Source organism: Aythya fuligula, chromosome 14 (assembly GCF_009819795.1).
Source record: "Aythya fuligula isolate bAytFul2 chromosome 14, bAytFul2.pri, whole genome shotgun sequence".
Lineage (NCBI taxonomy): Eukaryota > Metazoa > Chordata > Aves > Anseriformes > Anatidae > Aythya > Aythya fuligula.
Genome location: NC_045572.1, coordinates 5,177,658 through 5,192,659, shown reverse-complemented (window position 1 = coordinate 5,192,659; position 15,002 = coordinate 5,177,658). Strand labels below are relative to the sequence as shown.

General features: G+C 39.2%; 1 protein-coding gene across 2 annotated transcripts in view; it reads left to right on the top strand.

The window, feature by feature from the left end:
• The first annotated feature begins 1,622 nt into the window (after window positions 1-1,622).
• The window catches only part of SLIT3 (slit guidance ligand 3), a 516,877-nt gene continuing 503,497 nt past the window's right edge, over window positions 1,623-15,002 (top strand). The window contains exons 1-2 of one of the 2 annotated variants that reach the window (XM_032196647.1): window positions 1,623-1,936; window positions 2,023-2,277. In XM_032196647.1, the coding sequence (XP_032052538.1) occupies window positions 2,093-2,277 (185 nt within the window). In that variant the 5' untranslated portion in view covers window positions 1,623-1,936; window positions 2,023-2,092. The remainder of the gene's footprint in view (window positions 1,937-2,022; window positions 2,278-15,002) is intronic. The other variant, XM_032196646.1, reaches the window with a different exon arrangement.

The following is a 15,002-nucleotide window of genomic DNA, read 5'->3' as shown; positions in this document are numbered from 1 at the left end:
TTCCCTATAAAATGAGAAAATCTCTTAATGACTTTTTATAACTGCTTTTTTCAAAGACCAGAACAGGAGAGGTGAAGGTTCATCAGCAGTCTTACATATGCTGTTTGGCCAATTCCTTTTCACTGGGAAATGCTCCATAGTGTCAGATCTTTCCTTGCTGGAGAGGGCAGCAGCAAGTGGCTGCACAGATGGCTGTACTGGTGGACATAGCATGGTTTGGGGCAAAGCCAACTCTCAAGGTAGGCAGGAACGCCTTAGATGATTACAAATGTCAGTCATCAAGGTGAGGTAAATGGAGCCAGAAATGAACAGGTATTTAAGGTGTGCTACTGCACAGTGGAATGCCACGTCCATATCTTATAGTGAACATCTTTGCGTTTTTTTCCTAGAAGCCCTCACCTAGAATACTAAACTTCTATGTTCATAGAAAAACACATTTTGAGCAGAGCCTGAGAACTTGAATCCAAACGTAACTGAACCCTGTAACATCTTTGTTGGAGGTGGCTGTGGGAGCTTCAAGGGACTGCTGGTCTGGTTCTTTGTGGGACCGGGGAAATGTGTGCTATCCCTATCTGCATGAGCAAAGCCTTGCTTCCACTGTCATGGGCCACTCCTTGGTGATGTAGAGGCAGAACAACTGTTGTCCATGCAGTATCTTTATTAGCAATGTGTTATGCATAAGTTTGCCTTTGAAACTGTCTTTAGGTGTGCAAAGTAAGGAACTGAGTATTTTGAGAGGGTTTTTGTGACTTGTATACAGCAGCTTTACTTTTTTCATCCTGTTAATGGTCTTACGACTTGGCTTGGGAAAATGCTGATTTGCGTGTCTCCCATGACTCCAGTTCTTCCAATCCATCTCTAAATGTCTATGGACTTTTAGGGCACCCTGTTTTTGCGTGTTTTTTTTTTTAACACACTTTGGCTACAAGGTAATGAGCAGCGCCGTCGGTCAACCCCCTGCCGGACCTATGGGGTGACTGCGTTCCGCCTGCCCTCCTTTCCCAAACCTCGCTTGCCTTCGGCCTCTGATGAAGGGATGAAGGTGTGGAGAGGTGAAGGGGGCCACCTGCGCGGGGGCAGCGCGGGGCCGGGCGGTGAGCGTCCGCCCGCGGCCGCCAGAGGGAACTCGGGGAGTGCGGACGGGGCGAACAAAAGGCGGAGGAAGCCCCGAGCCCCCCGCAGCCCAACTCGGGGCCGCGGCGTGGGGGCGCCGAGGGCCGGCTCGGGGCCGCGGGCTCCGGCCCCAAACACGGAGCTTGTTGGAAGGGGGGGAAAAGAGGCGGGGGGGTGGGGGTCACCCACACACCGGTGGGACCCCCCGGCTCCAGCGCAGCCCCGCACTCCCCCCTCCCTCCTCTCCGAAACTTCAGCCGCCGCCTGACGTCAAGGTCCCCGCAGCCAATGGGCGCCGCGGGTGCGATTTTGGGAGGGGGTGTGTGTGTGTGCAAGGGGGCCCCCCCTCGCCGCGGGCGCTCGCCCGGCTGCCGTCCGTGCCCGGTGCGGGGGAGCGGGCGGGCGGGAGGCAGGCAGCGAGCGCCGCCCCCTCCGCCCCCCGGCCGCCCCTCGCCGCCTCCCGGTCCCGGCTCCGCCAGCGCGGGGCTGCGGGGGAGCGGCGGCGGCAGCAGCGAGCGCTGCAGGCAGCGCCCCGGGGGCTTTTACCTGCTGTGCCCGGCTCTCACCTGCCTGCTGCCCGGCTCGTACCTGCTGCCCCCGGCGATGCGGAGCGGGGGAGGCTGCCCGGCACGCCGCCGCCGCTGAGGGATGGTCGGCGGGTGGGCACCGCCGCTTCCCCTTCATCCGAGGACGCGTCTGGCTCCAGCCGGGTTGAAGTCGCTGCCTTCTGGTACCGCTCGTAAATAACAGGAGGAAACCTGAGCCCGACAGGCGGTTCCCCACCTTCTTCCACCTAACGTAACCCTCGCAGCCGCCTTTGAAGGTTTGCTGGTGCTCCGGCGATGATGGCAGTGGTGGGTTCCCTTGGGCTGTACTAAGAGCCTCTTGTTTTCTTTTCCCTTCCTTCAGAGAGGCATTTCATCTTTAAGGGCCGGGTGTTCGCGCACACTTTTGTACCCGCTGAAGTGCTCAAGAAACCATGTTGGCTGGTGGAAGAAGCGCGTTTTTGTGCCTTGGAACGATCTTGAGCTTTTGGAGCTCCGCAAGTTGGATGCCTGTTGGAGGATGCCCACATAAATGTACGTGCATTGCTTCCAACGTGGATTGCCACGGACTAGGACTCAAAACTGTACCGAGGGATATTCCCAGGAATGCAGAGAGACTGTAAGTAATAAACGTTAGGGGCTCCTCGAGTACTTGTTCAAACACCTGGGATGAATTTCTCAACACCTGCCTATCAGCGCGGAGTACATAGTTACAGCAGTTTAACTAATGAAACACGGATTAATGTTTTCAGGAGGGAAGGGGAGGAGCTTTTCAGAAGTTACAGGTATCCTGCTGCTGCTCTTGCTTTAAAACAAAACCAAACACTAAACCCAGCATTTTTTGGAGCTTCATAGTATTTTTTATTTTATTTTTTTTTTTCTCCTCAGTTTAATAACCGCTGATTGGGATCTTGTTGATTGGGTTTTGCAGTGACTTGCATGTAATGGAGCTTAGACCTCTACCTGGAATGCTCCCAGCAATAATCATTGTCAATGCAAACACCAATTTCATATGCAATTAGAAACCTGGATGTTTTCACCTGGTGGCTGGTAGCAGTTTCTCCTTGCATACTTTCACAGCATGGTGACTTCATCACCATGGAAAAATCGACTACTGCTATAAACTAATTCAAATGGATAAGAGGTCACATTAAAGCAGTCTCTAGTTTCTGTCTTAAACTGCCAAAGTCACTGTTATGAGGAAGCTGGTTATTTACTTTTTAATCTACTTTGGAGTTTATGCTAGCAGTGTAATATTGTGCGGTGCTTCAGACCTCAGCACAGGAGAATGTAATCAGTGTGTGCAGACAAAATTTGTATTATTATTTTATTTTGTTTTTTAGTGGACTGAAAGCAAACTTTTGAGATCCATGATACTGTTCTGGCACTCATTTGGCACAGAGGACAGCATCTCTGGCTTTGCTTAATGCACAGCATATGGCATACTTCAGAGAATGCCCAGTGCTAGATATGAAGATGTCCAAAGTGGAATCTTAAACAGAGCTTCAGCGTGACTCTGCGCTGGGCTCCACTGATGGTCTACGAGAAGTGCAGTTAATCGTGCCTTATGTAGATTAATGGATAACTTAAAATGTTTTAAAACTTGCTGGCAACAACTGCTTATTCTATGGCCTGATTTCCTGTTTTATTTCCTTCTGGGCCATAGACATGGGGGAACTTCAAGCGTATTTTCCTGAAGTAAGAAAGCTAAACTAGGTTACAAAGCTTTCATATATAGATGCCTTTCAAAGGCTAAGTTCTGTTCCAGAGGGAAATTTTATAGCATCCTTGAAGGTTTCTAAATTACTTTTATAGTGCTGAGAGATCTTAAACGATAGCAATGTGCAGATTTCTTCCTAGGTTGTTCTACCATATTTAATGTTTTGTGGCCATATCAGCCTTCTTTTCCACCCCAGCCATGTGAACAACAGCTTTCAGATAACTGTTACAGAAAGCTTAACTTCTATGCACAAAACTCTGTACTTTCTAAAACTGATGGGTAGCAACTTGGCAGTTTGGAGACCAACAAAACCCCAAAGCCAAACAAACACCACCCCTCCCAGGCTGGTAGTATACCAAGCCAGTGAGAGTAAGTGTAGCTGTGTGATAACACAAACATTTTGTATGCTTCATTGGTGGGGTGTGTTTGTTTGGCTTAAGAGTCAAGGGCTGGGATAAAACATTTAGATTTCAGGTTAGAATAATCCACAATACAAGGTTAGTTGGCCACCTGAGAACTATTTAAAGAGCAATACAGTAATTTGTAATTGTCTGTGTTTTACCAAGGCTGAATTCATTGTGTAACTAGGTTTCCTTTGTGAGAACGTACTTAATAGAGATGTTAACTTTCCTTGCCTTTTGTGAGAAGCCAAGCTGAAAGAGGAAGTTTTTTGGCCTTGGCATGTTAAGTGTTAAAAAGAATGAAAGAACGTGTAATTACTGTGCTCTTGGTCCTGATAATTTTTGGTATAGTTTACAGATTTAAGTTTTAGATTAATGTCTGCATGATGAACAATTCTATTTCACAATATTCAGTTTAAATCTTTAACCTCAGAGATAATCTACTGATGAGCGATATATATATATCTATGCTCCGTTTTTTTGGTTTTTTTTTGGTTGGTTGTTTTTTTTTTTTCCCTTTTTTTAGGAAATAGTGTATTATTGGAGCATTCAGTGGCTGAAACCTTGTGGAAATAACATACAGAGGATCATGCAGTATTTAAAAATACAGAACATGTTACTAACTTCACTTTTTATTCTCTTAGCCTGCCATGAGCATTGCACTGTTTTTGTAAAGTTCACTGTCGTCTTCAATACAGCAGTGGTTTAAAGCTTGTATAAATTCTTTTAAATATAGATTGCTGCTAATTGCACTAACTTGAATTTTCTACTGTGATCTTTAGAGGGAAAGACCTTATATTCTCTTGAGTCTAAGTTCTGCTCTTAGGTAAAACATCAGTCAGCCACTGGATATATCCAAGTATCTCATTTTCTCTGTGGTCCATGGACTCCTCTATCTGTGACATGACAGTGGGTTGGTATGCAGTCTTAGCTAGTTTAACTCAAATGAAAACAAATTGATTGCATCTGAAATGGCAAAGATACTTTTGATCTCAGAAAAAGTGTTTGAATGCTGGGAAAATAATTCAGACAAGTTTCTTGAGGGCCACACAGCAAGTGACTTTTTAGACTCATGTTGTCTTCTGTCTGCACTCTTTTGAGGTAAAAAACCCACCTACCAGTTCAAGTTGGAAACTTTTGGCTTTAATTAATAAGAGATCTAACAGCACCACTTAAAATATTTTGCCACCAAACTTTTAGAGTTATGTTTGTACAAATGTTACAGAATGTTTTGGATACAGGAGCCAAGTTAAATATTATTTAAATTTGCATTAATATGAAACCCAAGAAAGCTAAAAGTATAACATGAAAAAAAAATGATAAAAAGTCTTAAGGGGGGAAACGTGTCTTCTTGAGAAGTTCTATTAAATAAATTAGTGAACATCTGATATTGCAAGAAATGAACATCACCAGAGCTTTGATTACTCCTTCTTCATAATAAATGTGATGTGTGTTTTTCTTTTCTTTTTTTTTTTTTTTTTTCAGTGCTTTGAAGATGCAGTTTTTATAAATAGTTGTGCCTGTGATTTATATCTTGAAGGGAATTCACAGATTAACCAGTGATCACAGATCATACAACTAACCTAAAATTTTCTTTATACAGTTTCATCTTTAATAGTAGCTTTACAAATATAGCAAGTAGTATTAGGTTTGTGCTGCAGTTTACCTTGTTATTACGTTCTGTGGCAGTATCCTATTTGTCTGGTGTAGACTGTAGTTTTTAAGAAGTTAAGTCTCATGAAGACCTAAAAAGCGCAATGAATGTTGTATGCTACTGGTTCAGAGATGATTCAGTCTGGAGAAAATAAATGAGTGGGGAAACAAATGTGAGTAAGTTCCAGGAATCCCTGGAATAACCTATGTCTCACACATATGCATCTTGGACCTGCTTTCATGTCTATCTCTTCCTGTGTAAGTGCAAGAGTAATATAGCTGACCTTCCAGTTTGTTAGTAGTTACTGATCCATTCCACATTTGCTGAGTAACTTAAAATCCTACCAACAGGGTTAGAGTTAACTGTTAGGGGTGCATGCAATGATTGTTACATCCAAGTTCTGCAACCGAGAAAATGTTCTGCACAAATAATGGAGGCAGAAATCACAGTTTTGAAATTAAGATTATGTAAATGCATCCATAAACATCTTGAATGTTTTACCTTTCTGAAACGTTCCTTAGGACTGCTTCCTCAGACTTCTGTCATCAGAGTTTGTTTCGCAGTGCTTCAGTTCTTATATGTGCTCTGTATTTGTATAATTTTCTTCTGTAGATGTTTTCTATAGATGTGAAGTATTATACATGTGTGTTTTTATAACACTTAGTGCTGATAGTCAAGTTTAGTTTGAAATGGTGTAAATGTAATGAGCAGATCAAAGCCACTTGATTAATGGTTGCTGTGTTCAACAGCTCTGAAAGGAACAAGTGAAATGGACAAACTGCTTAGGGGTGTTGGGTCAGTGTGTGTTTTCTGGTTGAATATGAAGGATGAGTCTCTGCATTTTTCCTCCCACTCATGTCTAGTTCTCTCTCTATTATAAGCACATTGTGTGTGTGTGTATGTATGTAAGAGTATACATATATACATACATTTCTTTGAAGAATTTAGCCATGTTGAGTTCTTCAATTTATACTTCTGGCTTGGAATCTGTTTTAATTGATAGCTCTTGTATTAATTTTGGTCTTCGTTTTGTCTTTTACTTTGGAGGATTCTTTACCTTTCTAAATTGATAAAGTTTGCAGGACTAATCTGTTCTGTGCTTTGCCTGAGTAGCTAAATTGAGTATGTCCACATTTAGGTGCAATTTAGAAGCTTAGTCATCTGCTTACTCTGGAGTTTTCATGTGGTCTGGGGTTTGTTATACAAATATATTATTATGGTGGTTTTGGCCTAGGTGCATGTAGCTGCTAAAATTGCACTGTCTTATGTCTTCAACTTCCTCATTTTTTCTTTGAATTAAATCTAAACTCCTGTCTTGGATGTTTCCATATTATAGTGGAATACAGTGTTAAACACATGCAAATATTATATTGACTTGTACATTGACTTTCTGTTTTTCTAGGATTCTTCCCACTAGGGAGTAGCACTTGTTTGTGTAGTAATAATCTCCAAAATCCTGCATGGGGCCTTTTTTTCCTCCCTCTAGGGAATGTGTCAATGAGTAGACATGCATGGCTTTGGCTTCGAAGAGCTTGCTGTCAAAGGTAATGATCTTGGGAAAACTTGACTGAGTTGCTTAATTTAATTTGGCTAATTTCCCTTTACTAACTTAATGCTGACTGCTTGTGCTTCACTGAATGTGGAAATGAATTTACAGGGGATCAGAGTCTTGTGCTATTAAATTTGTTACCTTGTTTTGAAGTGATCGAAACAGGAAGAATGATGAAATTAGCTATTATAATTCTGGTAGCTACATAAGGAAATAATGGCCAATGTCATGCTGTCTGTAGTCCCCACAGATTTGGCTAGGATTCTGAAATCCAAGGAATCAGATTTAGTGCACATTTCTTAATGAATGAGGCCACTCACTTTTTTTATGATCTTACCTTTGTGGCTGAGTTATTGATTCATGCAAAAGAATTAGAGGAATGGCAAATAACCCCTCTAAAGAACATCTATCTTGTTTTATGTAGTCCTAAAGTACAGACAAGATGTAATTTTTTCTTTCTGGAATTTGTGTGTGTTCTTGGCAGGGGAGTGTGTACCAAAGTCAGTGTAACTCACCTGTATAAATGGATAATGATACAGAAAATAAATAAATCCTACTCTTGTGTTCTTACAGATATCTGTATAAAAAAATCCTTGATTTTAGTTGATTGTTATGAAGTCATTTAAACTTCATAGGGAGTACTGTCAGTAGTTTTTTGGAACATAACTGCCATGCCTGTTTTATGTATGTTTCTTTATAGCTCAAGCATTGCCATTTAGGTTTAAAACAAAGATAACCTGTTCTTCATGGACATTAACATGTGATATGACTTGCTGTCTGTGTTTTAGTAATATCTATGCTACTCTTTAGCTTCCATAGATCAGAAAGAAGATAGTTTTCCCACATAATCTCACAAGATGATTGGGGTAGCCATGTGGATTTAGCACAACATCCTGGCACAAGATTCTAATAAGGATATGCAGTGAATGAGTTTAGGCAATTTTACAGTAAGAATTGGGCTTTTTTACTGGGAAGACAGTTCAGGAGACTTAAATCAGGATACGCTCTATACCACAAGCTAATAGCTCAAATGACTCAAAACTTCATTGTTATAACACTTTTTGATATTGTTCCTGTGGTGTCCACAGTGCTTGCTTTTTTTCCTTTGTCTGCCTGTTGCTGCAGCTAATCTTTAAAAATGAATAGCTTTTTGCCTGGTGGTGGTCTAGTAGGATCCATTTGTCCTTGATTAGAAGATTGAATCATCCCTGAAGTACTATGGAGAATGGAAGCCATTCCTTAAATATTGCAGTTATGTTGGCTTACACTTGATCCACCAGGAAAACAGTTCTGCTCTGGGTTCAAAGTTAAAAACTGTCAGGATTCTTTCCTATTCACAACTGTACATCTGTTTGTTTTTCTCATGTATCGTCTGCTAAAGTCAGTGTAAATTTCTAATAAGTTTTCTGAAGACTGAGCTTGAAGTGAGCTTTCTTTCACCATGGCTGAGTGCTGCAGAGACCATTCAAGTAATGTTTCAAGCAAAGAAAGTAATTTCATTTGTGTTTAATGTAATTAAAAAGTAAATCACTCTTCCCCCTCAGTAAATTTGAATCTTTTTTTTTTTTTTTTTGTTATTTACCTATTTCTCTAAATTTGAACCTACGAAATCTAAATCTTTCTACTGAAGTAGCATAACTAAATGCAATTCTGAATGAATGTGAACTGCAAGTTGTGCAGCCACTTACCTTCAAAAGTGCCTGCAGCCTCATGAGAAAATAAGTTTTAAGAAACTCTGTGATTAAAGAGATGATCCCTCTTTCCTAAGTAACCCTGAAACACTCAAAGGAGTTAGGAAGAGCACGTCTGATACGGGACTTCAATTCTGACATAAGCTTCACAGTGTCTTGTAATACTGCAACTACTGAATTATCTCAGATGTTGTGTTAACCTTTGGAAGAGGTTGTGGAATGTTCTTCATAAGTAACCTAGTGCCTCTTAGTTCTTTTACCTGTTTGCTCTCTGCAAGTACAGATACTGGATCAGGTCAAGAATTTCTGTGGCACAAAGTTGAAACACCTTTCAGCAGCTGGGGACAAACTGAGCCCGTGTGCCAGTATGCTTCTCCAATGCTAGCAGAGTTTGTATTAAATTTAAGTAGAGGCAACTTTTGTCTTGAAGCTGTAGGAACAAACGTGAATCCTCCGTCTTGCTGTTCAACAGCTCCCTGAAGGGGAGCTCTCTTTTCCTCTTTAGGTTGTTTTTCCACCCCTGCAAAGACAAAACAATGTTTTATACTCATCGAGTAGAGAAAAAGCAAGCTTCTAGCTTCAAGTGAGGAAGGAAGGTGTCAAGATAACTGGGGGAAAAACTCATGTAAACATCAAATGACAAAGCTACCTGAAGAAAAATTATATTGGCAATGGCACTAGAATGAATGTGACATTCATTTAGGTGATTGTCTATCTGTTTGTTCATGTTCCAAGGAGGTGTAGATGAGCAAGCAGTCTTGTTCAGAAAACATTGTATAAAGGTAAATATTGTGCCCCATGGTCTTGTGAAGTCTTTGATAAGTCTGTAGAACATGCCTTGTCTCCTTTCTGCTCCTTGGATAACAGGAAGTTCCTTCTCATTCTTGTTGATTCAGCTATATTATTGTAGTTTAGTATGGATTTAAGTTTAGGGTCTGCTGTTATCATTCCTCTCCCTTTTAAGTTCAGTAACAGTGGTGTTTTTTTTTTTTTTTTTTTTTTTTTTTTTTTTTGACATTGTATGGCTGTATCTATTTGACTGTATTGGTTTATTTTTTTAAGTAATTCTCAGGATAAGGAAGGGCTGGGCTCTAGTAATTTTCTATTTGTGACATGGACCAAGAAGTTTTGTTTTCAATATTTTTCAATTCTTTACTCAAGAGACCCATAATGTTTTATTTTCAGATCTTCTTTTGGTGTTGTCCAGTCAGATGTATCATTTAATATGTTGAATGGCTTTCAGGAATGGAAAGAACTTGTTCTTTTCCACTGGGAAATGGCCTTGTAAGCAACTGGCATTTTTTGTAATGGCACTAAATACATAATAGATCTACTCTCCCCCTATTATAAGGGGGATAGGTCTGTTGTCTTGTACTAGCAGAGTAAGTTTTGGATGAGTTCTGAGATCCATATCTGTAAAAAGCTGATCCATATCAGCTTTATCAGCTTTTTTTTTTTTTTTTTTTTTTTTTTTTTTTTTTTTTTACCCCAACTGAATCAGTTGTCTCTGTCAGAATAAATTTGTCCTGTGTTTCAGTTTTACACCATCTGTTTGGTGGCTGCAATATGTGTTTTTAATCCTGTGATTGATAGATTTCTGGAGCTTTTAATTAGATTTTTACCTTTCTATCTTGGAGTTGCTTCTTTTTCTGAGACCTTAATCTAATTTTGTCCCTCACAGGGGGAAATCATTTGAACTGATGTTTACGTTCTTTCCTTCCCTGTCACTGATGTAGAGAGCATTTTCAATAAAAAACAGTTATATTAAAATGAAGAAAATACCTTGCTGTTTTAAAACTGGTTTTGACTTGATTTTTCCATCACATTTTTATTAAGATAAATCTGCAAAAACTATGTTGAACTTCTAAATTGATTTCAGAATTTGTCTTGCTTGCAAACGCACATTTCCCTGTGTTTTCCTGAAAATTTGTGATACTGTTGCAGAAGCAATTCTTAATTTATGTCAGTAGGACTTTTTTTGGAGAATCCTCAGTGCCTCCTGCAGAGAGAGGTCAGTAAGATTACCTGACTATTGAACTGTATGGTGAATGATCAGCCTTGTGGAAGTAGTATCAGGTTACTAATGAAGTTCCTCAAACACCTAATATATGTATTTAAAGCCTGAGTAATTCAGACAATTTTGGCAGATAGCATTCTCATTAGGCCAATACCTTACTGGCTGCTACATGTACCTCTGCTCACTTGCATTTGAGGTACGAGGCTGTTAGCAGTGATGCTATCTTTAGGAGTTTAACAGATATGCTTCAAGCCTCTTCTGCTGTGTGGGGGTACTCTAGTCACCTTACGGTGTGACTGTATATGTAGGCAATCACCCAAAAGAACAAGACAAATCGGCTGCCTGTAATTTTTTCAGAATGTTTTCTCTGTACTGTCACAATCGTACCTGTCTGTGCAGACAGATCAGCTCTTCTATCTTAATCAAGGCTCCATGTGAGAGGGAGGGAGAAACTTCTCTGGAGATTAACACTTTGAAAATCAGTAACTTATTTTAATAGTCTGTGGATGTGGTTGAAGAGGGTGGTGGGTGTTGTTGGCTGGTGACAAACTCTTTCTAGATGTATTTCTTTATTTGGTTTTCCATTTTCATGTTCTTCCATTAGAGGAACTGCCCCCTTTAAAAAGAGAAAAAAAAAAAAAAAAAAGAAAAATTAAAAGGTAGTTTTGCAATTTTTTCTCTTTTTTGTGATGGCAAATGTAAAATTTTAATGCAAGTTGGGCTACTGTAGAGTTGAGGTCAGTATCTGTACTGATCAATACTGTTTAATTTCTTTGTCTCCATCTCTTTACTTTTTTTTTTTTTTTTTTTTTTGGTCTTTGCTGAAAGGCCTTTGGGGCCACCTTTGTTTGTACAATGCTTGATGTGAAGAAATCTTGAATGGTCATAAGGGTCCTTCTAGGCATGATGAAAATGGCAACAGTAATAAATTTCATACTACTGAATTTAAGGTTCCCATATCCAAAATCACAGTCTGTAAAATGCAGGGTTTAATAGCTGGCTCCAAACTGCTTTTCCAAGAGCTGCATTCTGTTAAGGCTGGTGGCTGCTTGATTTGCAGGGAGGAAAGGGGAAAGTATGCTGTCCTGTGAATGAACATTCTCATGAAATGTTTCAAAAGATAGGCACTTCACTACTATGGAAATAATATGCAGAAAGCAGAGTCATAGGTGCATTCTTGTGCATACTAATAGTTAAGGAAATATTTCTCAATCCCTGTTCTTTCGGTTGGTCTTTTCCTTTGTTCCTGTGGCTGGTAAGGAATGTGTTAGTTAACCTGTATAAAATAAACTGATTACTAGATTGCAAGGTATTACTGCCATATGTTTCTATAGGGACACTATAAATAACCTTAATAGTTACAAAAGATACAAATGGTGATCTTGTGAGCCTTACTGACTTTTGCAGGTTGTAATAAAAATAAATGCTTTAAGGTAGTTGAACCTACTCTATTAATGTTTTCACTGAAATCTTTCTTTTGGTATGCACTGGTGAATGATGAGCACTTTCGGTATTTTAACAGCTTTTAAACTCGGAAGTAAAAAGTTTTGTTTGGCAAAATGGCTATTAGCAGTGATAGAGTAGCTAGTTTTGCATAGTATGTAATATCAGCCTAATGCAAAAAACTTGGAAAGGTCTTTTCCACAAACAACTTTCCCCAAAGTAGAATAGATTCTAATTCCTACTTTCAGTTTTTCTTCAGAGATTCCAAAAAGGTTATTTGAAAGTGGAAGAAATTACCCTGGAATTTAGTAGTTGAGTTCCTTGGAACATGCAGTTCTTTTAAGGATGGATGACCAAAAACCTCCAACTGTTACACAGAGGTGTCTGTAAGAACATAGTTTCACTTTATATTAGTATTTTTCTCTTACAGTAAGGGAATAGTAAAGAACACAGGATACTTTTCTGCCAAAGATTTCATTGCCCAATCTGTTTGCTTTAGAGTATAATCTGCAAAAGAAATCTCATGTAGCAGATGTAGTCACATCAAGCCCATTAAAATTACCACTGCTTTTGCGTTGGTCATCCACAGATATGGAGACACTGAAGTGTAATACAGTTGTGTTGTTCAAGGATCACTTAGATCACTTTTTAGCAAGGAAAAGGTGCACCCTGAAAGCAGTTCAAATGTATTGTATCTTCCTGTTAGTCATGAGACATGCTTTGTGTTGGACTTGAATAGAGTTTTAGGGATTTAGGGATTTTTCCCCTGAAATTTATTTTGTCTGTATAGTGGTATTGTTTTGATTAGAACAGGCATTATATTAAACGTGTTTTGAAATGCTGATTTCAGAAAATGCTGGATGAAACATGTTGTCTTGGTGATGGTGGTAGTGGTTACAACATCACTTAGTGAAGTGAGAACTGGGTTACAGGCTTCACTGAAATAGCTGTAGAGTGACGAGAAGAGGCTAGCAGTCTCCTCTTGAAGTTGTAGAGCTGGTTAGAGATGGTGTTTTAATAATATAGCTGGGGAGGAAAAGAGAATTCATTAGAAGGAAATAGTACAGGGAAGTAATGGTGCATTTCTGAAATGCCTAACTGCAGTAGGGTGGTAAACTGGAGACAAGAATACAGTGGTGACACAAAGCCCAGAAGTCAAGCTCTTGAGCAAAGAAAGTTTGTTTTCCAGAAATGGCAGTGGATATTGTGAAGCAAAGCCATAAGGCAGAGGCTGGTTCTTGAGGCTGAGAAACACATCTGGATATAAGTTTCTCAGATAAGAATGTGAAAGTATAAGAAACAGGCCTGCAATCCTTTGGAGTAGTGATTTTTAATAGCTAACATATGAAAACGCAGCAAAAGATGAGGAGCAATCGTGTGTGTGTATTTTTCCTGGGAAGTTCTCTAGTTTAATTGCTCATGAAGATTGTTAGAAGTTGGAAATGAATTATTCCCAGTTGAAGTTAATTTCATTTTACAAAATAATTGTTTTCCAAGGTTATTCTTTCATTGTTCTTAAGTATGTAAGAGTCTTAGTGCAAAATGGTTTTCATAATCATGAGTAGTTTCAGCAAGTCAAAATGTCAAATACATGTGCTTGGTCTTTTTCAGAAACAAATGAATTTTGTGTCCATTTAGCAAACACGGTAGAATCTATTTAATTTCACTCTAGAAAATATAGTTGGATGAGGATGGGGGATAGGGAAAGGGGGAATATACTTGAAAATGAAGAAAATTGTTTGTGGTTGTAACATCTGAATGCTAACTTTGTCAAGCAAAACATCCTTCAAAATTGCATTTTATTTACTAAAACTGTTCTACATCTTTTACTGCCACTCCTTGGCTTAATCTTCTCCTTAATGGCTACAGGAGATGTGTATATTCGGCATGGTACTTCTTAGAAGGGATAGAGTTGGTGAAACAGGATGTTTCTGAATTTAAAAGTAAAGGAAAAAAAATCCAACCTCTTTTACACTTCCATGAAAAGATCTCCTAAGAAGAGTTTCTGATCTGTGCATATCTGAAAGTGAACAAGGAGTTGAAGTCAGTTCTGTTTTCTTTTCAGACTTCACTAAGATCATTGATGTTTGTTGGTAGAACACTTTTCTCAGGCCATCAAATGTTACAGTAGCCATCATAATAGATGCAGGTGTGAAATATCTGAAGTCCTAAACATCTAATTGTATTGGTGAAGAGCAGCTAAACAGATGATCAGATTGTTTACCAAATTATATTCAGTAATATACAATGTAGTTAAATGAAATACATACTTGTATATAAACATGAGATATTGCCTCTGAAATAAATTAATGTGAGTTTTCCTGAAATTTACATGCAGGTTTTTTTTTGTTGTTGTTGTTTTTTTTTCCCCAAATGAGCATGCAATACTTGACAGTATATAGATTTCAGAATATAAAATGAATGAAAAGGCCAAGAAGTCAGGGAGAAGAACAATCTTGTGAAGAATAGTAACCTTTGTCAATCCTGGTTTCTTGCTTTGTCTACCATTTTTTAAGTCCCTAATTAACATTAAAGTAGCATTAAACAACTGGAGAAATTCTTAAAAAAAAAAAAAAAAAAAAAAAAAATTGGAGAAATATTCAAGTTAGCCATAAGTTGTAGTGAAGATTTTGATGCCAAATGGGATGAAGATTGAAGTGCAGGCACTTATTTATGTTCTGAAAAGACCATTTGGGCCATGCTTTTATTTAACTATCAAATGGGCGAAGTTTGACATTCTCTGGCTTCTACCTGTGTAACTGTTTAGTCTTTGCAATAGCAAAGGACTGATGTAACAGCCTTTCATATCCAACCAGCTGGTATGTTTTGGTTATGAAAGATGAGACAGTTACAGTAGTTAAGTAGGAAT